Source organism: Pseudophryne corroboree, chromosome 5, assembly GCF_028390025.1.
Source record: "Pseudophryne corroboree isolate aPseCor3 chromosome 5, aPseCor3.hap2, whole genome shotgun sequence".
NCBI lineage: Eukaryota > Metazoa > Chordata > Amphibia > Anura > Myobatrachidae > Pseudophryne > Pseudophryne corroboree.
Genome location: NC_086448.1, coordinates 695189897 through 695206340, shown reverse-complemented (window position 1 = coordinate 695206340; position 16444 = coordinate 695189897). Strand labels below are relative to the sequence as shown.

The 16444-nt window shown below is 46.5% G+C and overlaps 1 protein-coding gene across 1 annotated transcript in view; it reads left to right on the top strand.

The window, feature by feature from the left end:
* COPS5 (COP9 signalosome subunit 5) overlaps positions 1-16444 on the top strand; it is an 83597-nt gene that overhangs the window by 15129 nt on the left and 52024 nt on the right. The window contains exons 3-5 of the mRNA XM_063923865.1: positions 4303-4431; positions 4697-4762; positions 5484-5569. Coding sequence (XP_063779935.1) covers positions 4303-4431; positions 4697-4762; positions 5484-5569 — 281 coding nt within the window. The remainder of the gene's footprint in view (positions 1-4302; positions 4432-4696; positions 4763-5483; positions 5570-16444) is intronic.

Genomic DNA, 16444 nt, shown 5'->3' with positions numbered 1-16444 from the left:
GTTATTGGCATTATATCCTTTCCCGCCAGAGGTTAGGGTGCGTTGGGAAACACCCCCTAGGGTGGATAAAGCGCTCACACGCTTGTAAGGGCTCTACCCTCTCCTGAGATGGCCGCCCTTAAGGATCCTGCTGATAGAAAGCAGGAGGGTATCCTAAAATGTATTTACACACATACTGGTGTTATACTGCGACCAGCAATCGCCTCAGCCTGGATGTGCAGTGCTGGGTTGGCGTGGTCGGATTCCCTGACTGAAAATATTGATACCCTAGATAGGGACAGTATATTTTTGCCTATAGAGCATTTAAAAGATGCATTTCTATATATGTGTGATGCACAGCGGAATATTTGCCGACTGGCATCAAGTCTAAGTGCGTTGTCCATTTCTACCAGTAGAGGGTTATGGACACGACAGTGGTCAGGTGATGCGGATTTCAAACGGCAATTGGAAGTATTGCCTTATTAAGGGGAGGAGTTATTTGGGGTCGGTCTTTCAGACCTGGTGGCCACGGCAACAGCTGGGAAATCCACGTTTGTACCCCAGGTCGCCTCTCAACATGAGAAGACGCCGTATTATCTGGCGCAGTCTTTTCGTGGACGAGCGGGCAAAAGGTTCCTCATTTCTGCCCCGTGACAGAGGGAGAGGAAAAAGGCTGCAGAAATCAGCCAGTTCCCAGGAACAGAAACCCTCTCCCGCCTCTGCCAAGCCCTCAGTATGACGCTGGGGCTTTACAAGCAGAATCAGGCACGGTGGGGGGCCCGTCTCAATGAATTTCAGCGCGCAGTGGGCTCACTCGCAAGTAGACCCCTGGATCCTTCAGGTGATATCTCAGGGGTACAAATTGGAATTCGAGACGTCTCCCCCTCGCCGTTTCCTAAAGTCGGCTTTACCGATGTCTCCTTCTGACAGGGAGACAGTTTTGGAAACCATTCACAAGCTGTATTCCCAGCAGGTGATAATCAAGGTACCCCTCCTGCAACAGGCAACGGGGTATTATTCCACACTGTTGTGGTACCGAAGCCGGACGGCTCGGTGAGACCGATTCTAAATCTAAAATCTTTGAACACTTACATACAGAGGTTCAAATTCAAGATTGAGTCACTCAGAGCAGTGATTGCGAACCTGGAAGAAGGGGACTACATGATGTCTCGGGACATCAAGGATGCTTACCTTCATGTCCAAATTTACCCTTCTCACCAAGGGTACCTCAGGTTTATGGTACAGAACTGTCACTATCAGTTCAGACACTGCCGTATGGATGGTCCACGGCACCCCGGGTCTTTACCAAGGTAATGGCCGAAATGATGATATTCCTTCGAAGGAAGGCAATTTTAGTTGTCCCTTACTTGGACGATTCCCTGATAAGGGTAAGATCCAGGGAACAGTTGGAGGTCGGTGTAGCACTATCTCAGGTAGTGTTGCGGCAGCACGATTGGATTCTCAATATTCCAAAATCGCAGCTGGTTCCGACGACTCGTCTTCTGTTCCTAGGGATGATCCTGGACACAGTCCAGAAAAAGGTGTTTCTCCCGGAGGAGAAAGCCAGGGAGTTATCCGAGCTAGTCAGGAACCTCCTAAAACCGAGCCAAGTCTCAGTGCATCAATGCACAAGGGTTCTGGGTAAAATGGTGGCTTCCTACGAAGCAATCCCATTCGGCAGATTCCACGCAAGAACTTTCCAGTGGGACCTGCTGGACAAATGGTCCGGGTCGCATCTTCAGATGCATCAGCGGATAACCCTGTCACCAAGAACAATGGTGTCCCTCCTGTGGTGGTTGCAGAGTGCTCATCTTCTAGAGGGCCGCAGATTCGGCATTCAGGACTGGGTCCTGGTGACCACGGATGCCAGCCTGCGAGGCTAGGGAGCAGTCACACAGGGAAGGAATTTCCAGGGCTTATGGTCAAGCCTGGAGACATCACTTCACATAAATATCCTGAAGCTAAGGGCCATTTACAAGGCTCTAAGCTTAGCAAGACCTCTGCTTCAAGGTCAGCCGGTGTTGATCCAGTCGGACAACATCACGGCAGTCACCCACGTAAACAGACAGGGTGGCACAAGAAGCAGGAGGGCAATGGCAGAAGCTGCAAGGATTCTTCGCTGGGCGGAAAATCATGTGATAGCACTGTCAGCAATTCCGGGAGTGGACAACTGGGAAGCAGACTTCCTCAGCAGACACGACCTCCACCCGGGAGAGTGGGGACTTCACCCAAAAGTCTTCCACATGATTATAAACCGTTGGGAAAAACTCGACAGGTATTGCGCCAGGTCAAGGGACCCTCAGGCAATAGCTGTAGACGCTCTGGTAACACCGTGGGTGTACCAGTCAGTGTATGTGTTCCCTCATCTGCCTCTCATACCCAAGGTACTGAGATTGATAAGATGGAGAGGAGTAAGCACTATATTCGTGGCTCCGGATTGGCCAAGAAGGACTTGGTAACCGGAACTTCAAGAGATGCTCACGGAGGATCCGTGGCCTCTACCTCTAAGAAGGGACCTGCTCCAGCAAGGACCCTGTCTGTTCCAAGACTTACCGCGGCTGCGTTTGACGGCATGGCGGTTGAACGCCGGATCCTGAAGGAAAAAAGGCATTCCGGATGAAGTCATCCCTATCCTGATCAAAGCCAGGAAGGATGTAACCGCAAAACATTATCACCGCATTTGGCGAAAATATGTTGCGTGGTGCGAGGCCAGTAAGGCCCGACGGAGGAAATTCAACTGGGTCGATTCCTACATTTCCTGCAAACAGGAGTGTCTATGGGCCTGAAATTGGGGTCCATTAAGGTTCAAATTTCGGCCCTGTCAATTTTCTTCCAAAAAGAACTAGCTTCAGTCCCTGAAGTTCAGACGTTGTAAAAGGGGTACTGCATATACAGCCTCCTTTTGTGCCTCCAGTGGCACCTTGGGATCTCAATGTAGTTTTTGGGTTCCAAAAAGTCACATTGGTTTGAACCACTTAAATCTGTGGAGTTAAAATATCTCACATGGAAAGTGGTCATGCTGTTGGCCCTGGCCTGGGCCAGGCGCGTGTCAGAATTGGCGGCTTTATCCTGTAAAAACCTTATCTGATTTTCCATTCGGACAGGGCGGAATTGAGGACTCGTCCTCAGTTTCTCCCTAAGGTGGTTTCAGCGTTTCACCTGAACCAACCTATTGTGGTGCCTGCGGCTACTAGGGACTTGGAGGACTCCAAGTTGCTAGACGTTGTCAGGGCCCTGAAAATATATGTTTCCAGGACGGCTGAAGTCAGAAAATCTGACTCGCTGTTTATCCTGTATGCACCCAACAAGCTGGGTGCTCCTGCTTCTAAGCAGACTATTGCTCGTTGGATTTGTAGTACAATTCAGCTTGCACATTCTGTGGCAGGCCTGCCACAGCCAAAAATCTGTAAATGCCCACTCCACAAGGAAGATGGGCTCATCTTGGGCGGCTGCCCGAGGGGTCTCGGCTTTACAACTTTGCCGAGCAGCTACTTGGTCAGGAGCAAATACGTTTGTAAAATTCTACAAAATTGATACCCTGGCTGAGGAGGACCTGGAGTTCTCTCATTTGGTGCTGCAGAGTCATCCGCACTCTCCCGCCCGTTTGGGAGCTTTGGTATAATCCCCATGGTCCTTACGGAGTCCCCAGCATCCACTTAGGACGTTAGAGAAAATAAGAATTTACTTACCGATAATTCTATTTCTCGTAGTCTGTAGTGGATGCTGGGCGCCCATCCCAAGTGCGGATTGTCTGCAATACTGGTACATAGTTATTGTTACCAAAAAATCGGGTTATTGCTGTAGTGAGCCATCTTTTCTAGAGGCTTCTCTGTTATCATGCTGTTAACTGGGTTTAGATCACGAGTTGTACGGAGTGATTGGTGTGGCTGGTATGAGTCTTACCCGGGATTCAAAATCCTTCCTTATTGTGTACGCTCGTCCGGGCACAGTATCCTAACTGAGGCTTGGAGGAGGGTCATAGGGGGAGGAGCCAGTGCACACCAGGTAGTTCTAAAGCTTTACTTTTGTGCCCAGTCTCCTGCGGAGCCGCTATTCCCCCATGGTACTTACGGAGTCCCCAGCATCCACTACGGACTACGAGAAATAGAATTATCGGTAAGTAAATTCTTATTTTTTCTGGGACCTCAAGATAGAATGTATGTTTCTAATGGAACGTTTTGCATATCTGATAGTCGGGAAATCCCAAGAACAGATTGTGCAGGTTGCTTGCCTGCCTTAATTCTAGAGATCTGCAAGTTGAACAATAATAGCAGTATTCCAGAAGAGGGCAGTAGGTACTTTGACAAATTACTTTCTCTTCAGGTTGGACGACTTGAAAATGCAATTGGCTGGTACCACAGTCATCCTGGCTATGGCTGCTGGCTTTCAGGGATTGATGTCAGCACTCAGATGCTTAATCAGCAGTTCCAGGAGCCTTTTGTTGCTGTAGTGGTGAGTATTGTCTGATTTTTTTTGATTTTTTTTTAAGTTGCTATAAAATGATGTTCTTACTATAGATGTCACTTTGCAGAAAAAGTGAGTTAACATACATTGTATTTTTACACACTGACCCAAGCTAATGTTTAATGCACTGCTGTTATGCAAAGCTAGCTAATGTCATATTACAATGCAGAAACCTGATCTCTTATTTTATAATAAGCTCAGTACCGCCTCCATGTTATTCTTTTGTTGGGTTGTAACTATTTCACTTCCACAGATTGATCCCACCAGGACAATATCTGCTGGCAAAGTAAATCTTGGAGCTTTCAGAACTTATCCTAAGGTAATATATGTTAAAAGCAAATCACAGTACGTTTAGGACATAGTTATTTAATGCAGCCTGGTTACAAGATCCAGTAACGTGTTTTTTTTACTTTATTATGTATTGCCTTGTGCGTTTCAGTACACCCAGCTACCCTTTCACATGGTAGAGAACATTTATTTCAGCATATTTAGCTCTCTCCAGCCCACACAGTAGTAGATTGTAAGTTACAGAGGATTTGGGTGTGTGAGCTGATACTGTAGTCTGACATCCCAACACTGCTTCCAATTGTATTGCTCGACTGCACTTTGCTCCCTCCTGCCAGAAAGTACCTAATGTTAACCTTTTTGGTTAAGGATTTTATTAGTCAATGAGCTTTGCATGTGCAACCCTCCACATACACCCATCTGCCAACTCTGCATCGTGCATGCAAAGTCATCAGTTCCAACTTGGCCAGAAGTCTCTGCAAACTGCTGCTATCACGCAAATGATGTTTCATCAACATGTTCTAGATTATTAAATCCCCCACTAGAAACATTCTTTATTTCTTCAGCCTGTGCGCTGTATAAGTTCTAGTACAATAGAGCCAGTGACAGAAAACACAGGAGTGCAAAAGATGCACAAATCAGGGGCAGTAATGATTCTGTTTTTATATTGTTGCATCATAGTTTTATTTTTTGTTTATTTCTATGGATTATATTTGCCTGTTTTTTATAGTTCTTTGTTTATTTGCAACCATTAGGGGTACAAACCTCCAGATGAGGGGCCTTCAGAATACCAGACAATTCCTTTGAACAAAATAGAAGATTTTGGTGTGCATTGTAAACAGTGAGTATTTGTCATTTCTTGTGTTCTACAACAGAAGCTGTATTTTACCACAGAAGTACCTTACCATATTAAAATTTCTCTGACGTCCTAGTGGATGCTGGGAACTCCGTAAGGACCATGGGGGAATAGACGGGCTCCGCAGGAGACTGGGCACTCTAAAAGAAAGATTAGGTACTATCTGGTGTGCACTGGCTCCTCCCACTATGACCCTCCTCCAGACCTCAGTTGGATTTCTGTGCCCGGCCGAGCTGGATGCACACTAGGGGCTCTCCTGAGCTCCTAGAAAGAAAGTTTCTCTGACGTCCTAGTGGATGCTGGGGACTCCGTAAGGACCATGGGGATATAGCGGCTCCGCAGGAGACAGGGCACAATAATAAAAGCTTTAGGATCAGGTGGTGTGCACTGGCTCCTCCCCCTATGACCCTCCTCCAAGCCTCAGTTAGATTTTTGTGCCCGGCCGAGAAGGGTGCAATCTAGGTGGCTCTCCTGAGCTGCTTAGAATAAAAGTTTAAGTTAGGTTTTTTTCTTTCAGTGAGACCTGCTGGCAACAGGCTCACTGCTACGAGGGACTTAGGGGAGAGAAGTAAACTCACCTGCGTGCAGGATGGATTTGCTTCTTAGGCTGCTGGACACCATTAGCTCCAGAGGGAGTCGGAACACAGGTCTCACCCTGGGGTTCGTCCCGGAGCCGTGCCGCCGACCCCCCTTGCAGATGCCGAAGTTGAAGAGGTCCAGAGGTCCAGAAACAGGCGGCAGAAGACTTTCAGTCTTCATAAGGTAGCGCACAGCACTGCAGCTGTGCGCCATTGTTGTCAGCACACTTCACCAACAGTCACCAACTGTCACTGAGGGTGCAGGGCGCTGGGGGGGGCGCCCTGGGCAGCAATGTATAATACCTTTTTATGGCTAAAATACATCACATATAGCCCTTGAGGCTATATGGATGTATTTAACCCCTGCCAGATCTCACAAACTCCGGGAGAAGAGCCCGCCGAAAAGGGGGCGGGGCCTATTCTTCTCAGCACACGGCGCCATTTTCCTGCTCAGCTCTGCTGTGAGGAAGGCTCCCAGGCTCTCCCCTGCACTGCACTACAGAAACAGGGTTAAAACAGAGAGGGGGGCACTTATTTGGCGATATGATTACATATATAAAAATGCTATAAGGGAAAACACTTGTATAAGGGGTTGTCCCTGTATAATTATAGCGTTTTTGGTGTGTGCTGGTAAACTCTCCCTCTGTCTCCCCAAAGGGCTAGTGGGGTCCTGTCCTCTATCAGAGCATTCCCTGTGTGTGTGCTGTGTGTCGGTACGTGTGTGTCGACATGTAGGAGGACGATGTTGGTGAGGAGGCGGAGCAAATTGCCTGTATTGGTGATGTCACTCTCTAGGGAGTCGACACTGGAATGGATGGCTTATTTAGGAATTACGTGATAATGTCAACACGCTGCAAGGTCGGTTGACGACATGAGACGGCCGGCAAACAAATTAGTACCTGTCCAGGCGTCTCAGACACCGTCAGGGGCTTGTAAAAACGCCCATTTACCTCAGTCGGTTGACACAGACACACACGGAAACTGACTCCAGTGTCGACGGTGAATAAACAAACGTATTTTCCTTTAGGGCCACACGTTTCATGTTAAGGGCAATGAAGGAGGTGTTACATATTTCTGATACTACAAGTACCACAAATAAGGGTATTATGTAGGGTGTGAATAAACTACTTGTAGTTTTTCCTGAATCCGATAAATTAAATGAAGTGTGTGATGATACGTGGGTTTCCTCCGATAGAAAATTATTGGCGGTATACCCTTTCCCGCCAGAAGTTAGGGCGAGTTGGGAAACACACCTTAGGGTGGATAAGGCGCTCACACGCTTATAAAAACAAGGGGCGTTACCGTCTCCAGATACGGCAGCCCTCAAGGAGCCAGCTGATAGGAAGCTGAAAAATATCCTAAAAGTATATACACACATACTGGTGTTATACTACGACCAGCAATCGCCTCAGCCTGGATGTGCAGCGCTGAGGGGGCTTGGTCGGATTTCCTGACTGAAAATATTGATACCCTTGACAGGGACAAGATTTTATTGACTATAGATGCATTTCTATATATGCGAGATGCGCAGAGGGATATTTGCATTCTGGCATCAAGAGTAAATGTGATGTCCATATCTGCCAGACGAAGACACGACAGTGGTCAGGTGATGCAGATTCCAGACGGCACATGGAAGTATTGCCGTATAAAGGGGCGGTCCATCGGACCTGGTGGCCATGGCAACAGCTGAAAAATCCACCTTTTGTTACCCCAAGTCACATCTCAGCAGAAAAGGACACAGTCTTTTCAGTCTCAGTCCTTTCGTCCCCATAAGGGCAGGCGGGCAAAAGGGCCAGTCATATCTGCCCAGGGGTAGAGGAAAGGGAAGAAGACTGCAGCAGGCAGCCCATTCCCAGGAACAGAAGCCCTCCACAGCTTCTGCCAAGTCCGCAGCATGACGCTGGGGCAGTACAAGCGGACTCAGGTGCGGTAGGGGGTCATCTCAAGAGTTTCAGCACGCAGGGGGCTCACTCACAAGTGGACTCCTGGATCCTACACGTAGTATCCCAGGTGTACATTGGAAATTCGAGACGTCTCCCCCTCACAAGTTCCTGAAGTCTGCTTTACCAACGTCTCCCTCCGACAGGGAGGCAGTATTGGGAACAATTCACAGGCTGTATTCCCAGCAGGTGATAATCAAAGTACCCCTTCTACAACAAGGGAAGGGGTATTATTCCACACTATATTGTGGTACTGAAGCCAGACGGCTCGGTGAGATCTGAAATATTTGAACACTTACATACAAGCGTTCAAATCAAGATGGAGTCACTCAGAGTAGTGATAGCGAACCAGGAAGAAGGGGACGATATGGTGTCACTGGATATCAGGGACGCTTACCTACATGTCCAAATTTGCCTTCTCACCAAGGGTACCTCAGGTTCGTGGTACAGAACTGTCACTATCAGTTCAGACGCTGCCGTTTGGATTGTCCACGGCACCCCGGGTCTTTACCAAGGTAATGGCCGAAATGATGATTCTTCTTAAAAGAAATATGGACGCTTTCCTGATAAAGGCAAGGTCCAGAGAACAGTTGGAGGTCGGAGTAGCACTATCTTAAGTAGTTCTACGACAGCACGAGTGGATTCTAAATATTCCAAAATCGCAGTTTTTTCCGACGACACGTCTACTGTTCCTAGGGATGATTCTGGACACAGTCCAGAAAAGGATGTTTTCTCCCGGAGAAGAAAGCCAGGGAGTTATCCGAGCTAGTCAGGAACCTCCTAAAACCAGGAAAAGTATCAGTGCATCATTGCACAAGGATCCTGTGAAAAATGGTGGTTTCTTACAAAGCGATCCCATTCGGTAGATTTCACGCAAGAACCTTTCCGTGGGATCTGCTGGAAAAATGGTCCGGATCGCATCTTCAGATGCATCAGCGGATAACCCTGTCTCCAAGGACAAGGGTGTTTCTTCTGCGGTGGCTGCAGAGTGCTCATCTATGAAAGGGCCGCAGATTCGGCATTCAGGACTGGGTCCTGGTGACCACGGATGCCAGCCTGAGTGGCTGGGGAGCAGTCACACAAGGAAAAAAATTCCAGAGAGTGTGATCAAGTCTGGAGACTTCTCTCCACATAAATATACTGGAGCTAAGGGCAATTTACAATGCTCTAAGCTTAGCAAGACCTCTGCTTCAAGGTCAGCCGGTATTGATCCAGTGGGACAACATCACGGCAGTCGCCCACGTAAACAGACAGGGCGGCACAAGAAGCAGGAGGGAAATGGCAGAAACTACAAGGATTCTTCGCTGGGCGAAAAATCATGTGATAACACTCTCAGCAGTGTTCATTCCGGGAGTGGAAAACTGGGAAGCAGACTTCCTCAGCAGGCATGACCTCTACCCGGGAGAGTGGGGACTTCATCGGGAAGTCTTCCACATGATTGTAAACCGTTGGGAAAAACCAAAGGTGGACATGATGGCGTCCCGCCTGAACAAAAAACTAGACAGATATTGCGCCAGGTCAAGGGACCCTCAGGCAATAGCGGTGGACGCTCTGGTAACACTGTGGGTGTACCAGTCAGAGTATGTGTTCCCTCCTATGCCTCTCATACCAAAAGTACTGAGAATCATAAGAGGGAGATGAGTAAGAACGATACTCGTGGTTCCGGATTGGCCAAGAAGGACTTGGTACCCGAAACTTCAAGAGATGTTCACGGAAGACCCGTGGCCTCTACCTTTAAGAAAGGACCTGCTCCAGCAGGGGCCTTGTCTGTTCCAAGACTTGCCGCGTTTGACGGCATGGCGGTTGAACGCCGGATCCTGAAAGGGCATTCCAGATGAAGTCATCCCTACCCTGGTCGAAGACAGGAAGGATGTAACCGCAAAACATTTTCACCGCATTTGGTGAAGATATGTTGCGTGGTGTGAGGCCAAGAAGGCCCCTACAGAGGAATTCCAACTGGGTCGTTTCCTACATTTCCTGAAAACAGGACTGTCTATGGGCCTAAAATTAGGGTCCATTAAGGTTCAAATTTCGGCCCTGTCGAATTTCTTCCAGAAAGAACTGGCTTTAGTGCCTGACGTTCAGATGTTTGTAAAAGGGGTACTGCATATACAGCCTCATTTTGTGCCCCAGTGGCACCTTGGGATCTCAATGTTGTTTTGAGTTTCCTAAAGTCACATTGGTTTGAACCACTCACCACTGTGGACTTAAAATATCTCACATGGAAGGTGACGATGCTATTAGCCCTGGCTTCAGCCAGGCGTGTGTCAGAATTGGCGGCTTTATCATATATAAAGCCCTTACTTAATTTTTCATTCTGACAGGGCAGAATTGAGGACTCGTCCTCAATTTCTCCTTAAGGTGTTTTCTGTTTTTCACATGAACCAACCTATTGTGGTACCTGCGGGTACTAGGGACTTGGAAGACTCCAAGTTACTTGACGTTGTCAGGGCCCTGAAAAATATGTTTCCAGGACGGCTGGAGTCAGAAAATCTGACTCGCTGTTTAGCCTGTATGCACCCAACAAGATGGGTGCTCCTGCTTCTAAGCAGACGATTGCTCGCTGGATTTGTAATACAATTCAGTTTACACATTCTGTGGCAGGCCTGCCACAGCCAAAATCTGTAAAAGCCCATTCCAAAAGGAAGGGGGCTCATCTTGGGCGACTGCCCGAGGGGTCTCGGCTTTACAACTTTGCCGAGCAGTTACTTGGTCAGGGGCAAACAAGTTTGCTAAATTCTACAAATTTGATACCCTGGCTGAGGAGGACATGGAGTCTCTCATTCGGTGCTGCAGGGTCATCCGCACTCTCCCGCCCGTTTGGGAGCTTTGGTATAATCCCCATGGTCCTTACGGAGTCCCCAGCATCCACTAGGACGTCAGAGAAAATAAGATTTTACTTACCGATAAATCTATTTCTCGTAGTCCGTAGTGGATGCTGGGCGCCCATCCCAAGTGCGGATTGTCTGCAATACTTGTACATAGTTATTGTTACAAAAATCGGGTTATTCTTGTTGTGAGCCATCTTGTCAGAGGCTCCTTCGTTGTTATCATACTGTTAACTGGGTTCAGATCACAGGTTGTACAGTGTAATTGGTATGGCTGGTATGAGTCTTACCCGGGATTCAATATCCTTCCTTATTATGCACGCTCGTCCGGGCACAGTATCCTAACTGAGGCTTGGAGGAGGGTCATAGGGGGAGGAGCCAGTGCACACCACCTGATCCTAAAGCTTTTATTATTGTGCCCTGTCTCCTGCGGAGCCGCTATATCCCCATGGTCCTTACGGAGTCCCCAGCATCCACTACGGACTACGAGAAATAGATTTATCGGTAAGTAAAATCTTATTTTATTTTAGGTTTTTTATTTTACAGTGAGACCTGCTGGCAACAGGCTCACTGCATCGAGGGACTAAGGGGAGAAGAAGCGAACCTACCTGCTTGCAGCTAGCTTGGGCTTATTAGGCTACTGGACACCATTAGCTCCAGAGGGATCGACCGCATGGAACTGGCCTCGGTGTTCGTTCCCGGAGCCGCGCCGCCGTCCCCCTTACAGAGCCAGAAGCAACAATAGAGGTCCGGAAAATCGGCGGCAGAAGACATCAGTCTTCACCAAGGTAGCGCACAGCACTGCAGCTGTGCGCCATTGCTCCTCATACACACTTCACACTCCGGTCACTGAGGGTGCAGGGCGCTGGGGGGGGGCGCCCTGAGCAGCAATAAAAACACCTTGGCTGGCAAATATATCACAATATATAGCCCCAGAGGCTATATATGTGATAAATACCCCTGCCAGAATCCATAACAAAGCGGGAGAAAAGTCAGCGAAAAAGGGGCGGAGCTATCTCCCTCAGCACACTGGCGCCATTTTCTCTTCACAGTGCAGCTGGAAGACAGCTCCCCAGGCTCTCCCCTGTAGTTTGCAGGCTCAAAGGGTTAAAAAGAGAGGGGGGGGCACTAAATTTAGGCGCAATATTGTATATATACAAGCAGCTATTGGGAAAAATTCACTCAATATAGTGTTAATCCCTAAATTATATAGCGCTCTGGTGTGTGCTGGCATACTCTCTCTCTGTCTCCCCTGACAATACTAAATTCTTTTGTCGTATAAACAACCCTTTATGAAGTCTAAGAACACTGTACGCTGTTTACTTAAGAAGTACCGTATGGGTACACTAGTTGCGTAACGATCGCTCAGCCGTAGGCGAGACGCTCAAGCGTCACATTCGCTCACGGCCCAGAGATCACAGGACAGCACGTTATTGGCTATGACTAGAGTAATGATTCGCTATGGCGTAGCGGACGCTCGAGACCACGAGGAGATCACCAGCGGCGCAGGCGCTCACAACGCTATACCTTTATGTCTAAACCTTATCAATGAAATACACAGAATACATTAATGTGAATACAGGGTGTAAGTGCAACCTTGTGTAACCTGACTAGCTACAAAGCTGCTTGAGCGTTACCGACGCTCAAGTGAACACTTAAAACTATAGAAAATACACAGATACTGGTTTAGGGTCCAAAGCCTATTAACTGTATTATATCTAATATACTTGTAAAAGAGAATCACAGTACAAATGATACACTACAATATAACAGAGACTACCTAACCAGATAACTACACAAGAAATACAATACAATACAATTACTATTTATGGGAAAATGGAAGGGGAAGAGAAGAAGAGAGAGATAGAGAGAAATGGCTCATGATAACATTAAATAAGAGACAACATGGTTGCAGATAAAACTACACATGTGAGAGACAATCGCTGCGCAGTTAGTCAATGCTGAATACAGCATGGGATGGAAGCTAGACTCCATTTTGAGAAAACTCCCATAATTCCAAAGACTGCACCACATGCCTGAAAGGGGGAGGGGAAGACATCCAGCAGCAGCCATTTTAGATTTGCAGGTCCAAACACATGGCACTCTACTACACCACAATCACATAGCAGAAAACACAAGACTCCATTTTATTCCAAAATGTCCAAGCCTCAAAACAATGCATATGTTCTGATTTTACAATTCCAAACCATCTAAATCACCTTTCACAATGTAATCCAACTTCCTAGAACCATCTCATAATTTCACATCCCAAACAACTTCAGTATCTCAATAACCAGAGCATATTCATCACAAGACCAGATCACAATGTAATTAACACAAACGTAACTGCATGGTGGTATTTATGATTAACAGGATATATAGTATAACTAACCAGCACAATCTATTTTAAATCTCCATAGGCAAACAAATACCACAAATACTATGCTACAGATTGTATACTGTTCCAATTCATCACAAACTTCACAGAGTATCCACAAACACCCAACAATCACACAACCAAGTTACAATATCCTATTTAAACCAGAAAGCAATCTGTCTGTTTCCTTATCTAGCCATGTGAAATTCAATACTTAGCCTTTAGTTTGGAGGATGTCCTGGGGATTTAGCCGCCATGCTGCTGGGTGCCAGGTAGCTGTGTGTGTGTGTGTGTGTGTGTGTGTGTGTGTGTGTGTGTGTAGCTACATTACATCTGTTCTCTGAGGCCACACCTGACCACTACCTTCCTGTTTGACCAGTACCTGGGGGAGGGGTCTTTCTTTCTCCTTTGTATTGAGTCACTATTCTCTTTGTATATGCTAATCAGGTTCAGCCCTGAAAACTTAGTAAAAGGTTGTCTTGAGCATCCATTGTTCTAACAATATGATCTTAGCTTTTATACATATAATCATATCTATCTGCTGCAATGTCCCACAACTTCACAACCAGCATCAAACTAACCCACACATCATTCTGCTTGCTTCAATACCAAACATGATGGGCACACCTGGTTCTGTTCAAATGATACGTATTCATGACATCAATTCATCAGCCAATTCTAAATCTCCATGATGTCTGGTGTTTGCTGTGCTCGCTGCGCATATTTGCAAGTATAGCGGCTTATATGTGTGCAGTTTATATGGTCTCTCTATGTAATATTTTTGACTTTGACAGTCCACCCTTTGGCAGTCACCAATAACTGCCACTTCCTAAAACATTTCAAAAAGAGAAAAATATATGTCAGGGGTTAATACATTTCCATGGTTGGGTAAGGGAGGAGAGAGGGGAAGGTGTGAAGAGGGTATGACCTAGTGAGATAGCAGAAGCATGTGTGTATGAATCCATGTTTGGGGGGTCATGTATCATCGTGCCGTACGTGTTGTACATCAAGCTTCGAGGTATTGCGAAGTATACATTTGAATTCCTTCTTATCCTGTGGTACAGGTCTGTGGATGGGCTGTCAAACTTTACCGAGCTCATTTCGGCTGTGGTTGTAACAAAATGGGGGAGCACATTTTAGTTGATGATACATGAATGGGGGAGGTATGTGGTTGCTGATATCTGTGCCTGTATTCCCTATCGCCTATGTGTGTCATTACCTGAGGGTTGTAGAGATGAAGATAAAGAACACTTATGGAAAATGCAATGATATTCTATGTCAGGGAAATGTACATCTGTTGTTGAAGTTTTGTTCGGTATCTGTTGAGAGTCGTCTTCTTTGCGCTGTATTGCTCCTTGGGCATGAGCAAATAGCTTTGTCAGTGCCATCAGATTTACAAAAATGTTGGGCTAGCGTGAGTTTAAAAATACTAGGGAAACTGGGGATCCATGGCAAAGTTCATCAAGTGTCCATATCATAGGTTGTCAAAACTTCATCTTTGGTGCTTGTCTGTTGTCTGTATAGCGTCTCGTCAACTTCCTCGTCCAAGGGGGTCTTTGTATCTTGGAGAAAAGCAGAAAAACAGGTGAAAGAAACGGACCGTATAATCGCATTTTCATCACATCCTGGTTTCTATCATTGGGTCATAAATCAAATCCAGGTTAATTACGGTTTCCTCACTCCTCAAGCTCATCACTTTTGTACTTTGTTTGCACCTCATTAAAGCCTGCCTGCATCTAAATATCAATCCAATCGATATAACGACACCCAAGATACTTAGTAGAAACTTTCCAACATCCATTATGACTCCTTGAGCCCAGTCTCCTAAACCGGAGAACCAATTTCGCGGGTTCAACCATGACACCCAACCAGTCAGCTCATTACCTACAGCAGCAAGGGTGAGATTGTGTTTTCGACGAAATTCCCACTTCAATTGGAGAATATCGTCCATCTTTTGGTCTATGACCTCTACCGGATCCTCTGTGCTATTTGTGATATACGTGCAACACTTTATGCCGTACTGTGTTGCCAATGTAACACAATATCCGCCTGTTACTGCTGTAAGATAATTAAGAACCATCCTATGCTGAACTAGTTCTGTTTTGTAAGCTTGAAGTTCTCTTCCAGTGTATCTAAACGTGTCATCATACATTTCGGTGATATTATCTAACAAATTGGCGAGTGCGGAAATGTATCTATAATTCATCACTCCTCGAGCGGTGCGAGTGAAATCTAACGCTACCAGAACCTGAATCCCGGTGGATTCATGGATAAGATCAGAGGCCGGATGCTCTAACCTTTCTGACAGTTGTCTTTTAACTCGGTGCTCGTAATGGGTGTGAGTATAAGGAGCTTGGGCACCACGGTGTATGTCCTTCATTTTGTCATGTGTTACAGTCATCACTTCAGGCAATACTTTTCCAATATAACACAATCCTTCAGAGTTTGGGGCAAGCCACTTGTACGCCTTTCTCCCGCATATGAAATATGCATCATCGGGGAGGACATATGGGACGGAGAAGGACATTACCATGTTACACACCTTCCAGGTGAACTCTCCTGACCCTAATTCTTCCATCTGCTTAATGCACGTATCAGTTTGTACGATATGTGCACAGTATCCTGGTGATACCTCTCCAACTCTAGTAATCCTATTTCCTAAGGTATATCGATACCGGAAAGATTTTCCTCTACTGGCTATGTGGCGTACAAGCTCTGTATCTGTAGGCATTCTATCTGCTCTATGCGAAAAGGTCATGGTAAGGTTGCTCCATGACACTTCCCAATTTCCCGGCTTACGGGGATTGGAGATATTAAAACATAAGAGGGACCTATCCACATGGTATTGGTGGAGCTTCAAACTAGGAGGGCTGGAGATGTTAAACCTCCGGTCCACCGGTCTCCCACCCCTTAGCTCAAGTACCTCCCCTAACGTTAAAGGAAATGGTACTAGCCCTGATTTGCTATGACCCTGAGGTACTTGAGAGCATACCCAACAATCTGTTTTATTTAACACGTTACCCACTAAGGAGTGATGGTCACTCAATGGATGCTGGTCCATATGGATATTAAGACTGGATTGGCATTTCTTTATGCATCCATCTTCAACCATTGTCACAGAGCCTACAGATACAGTT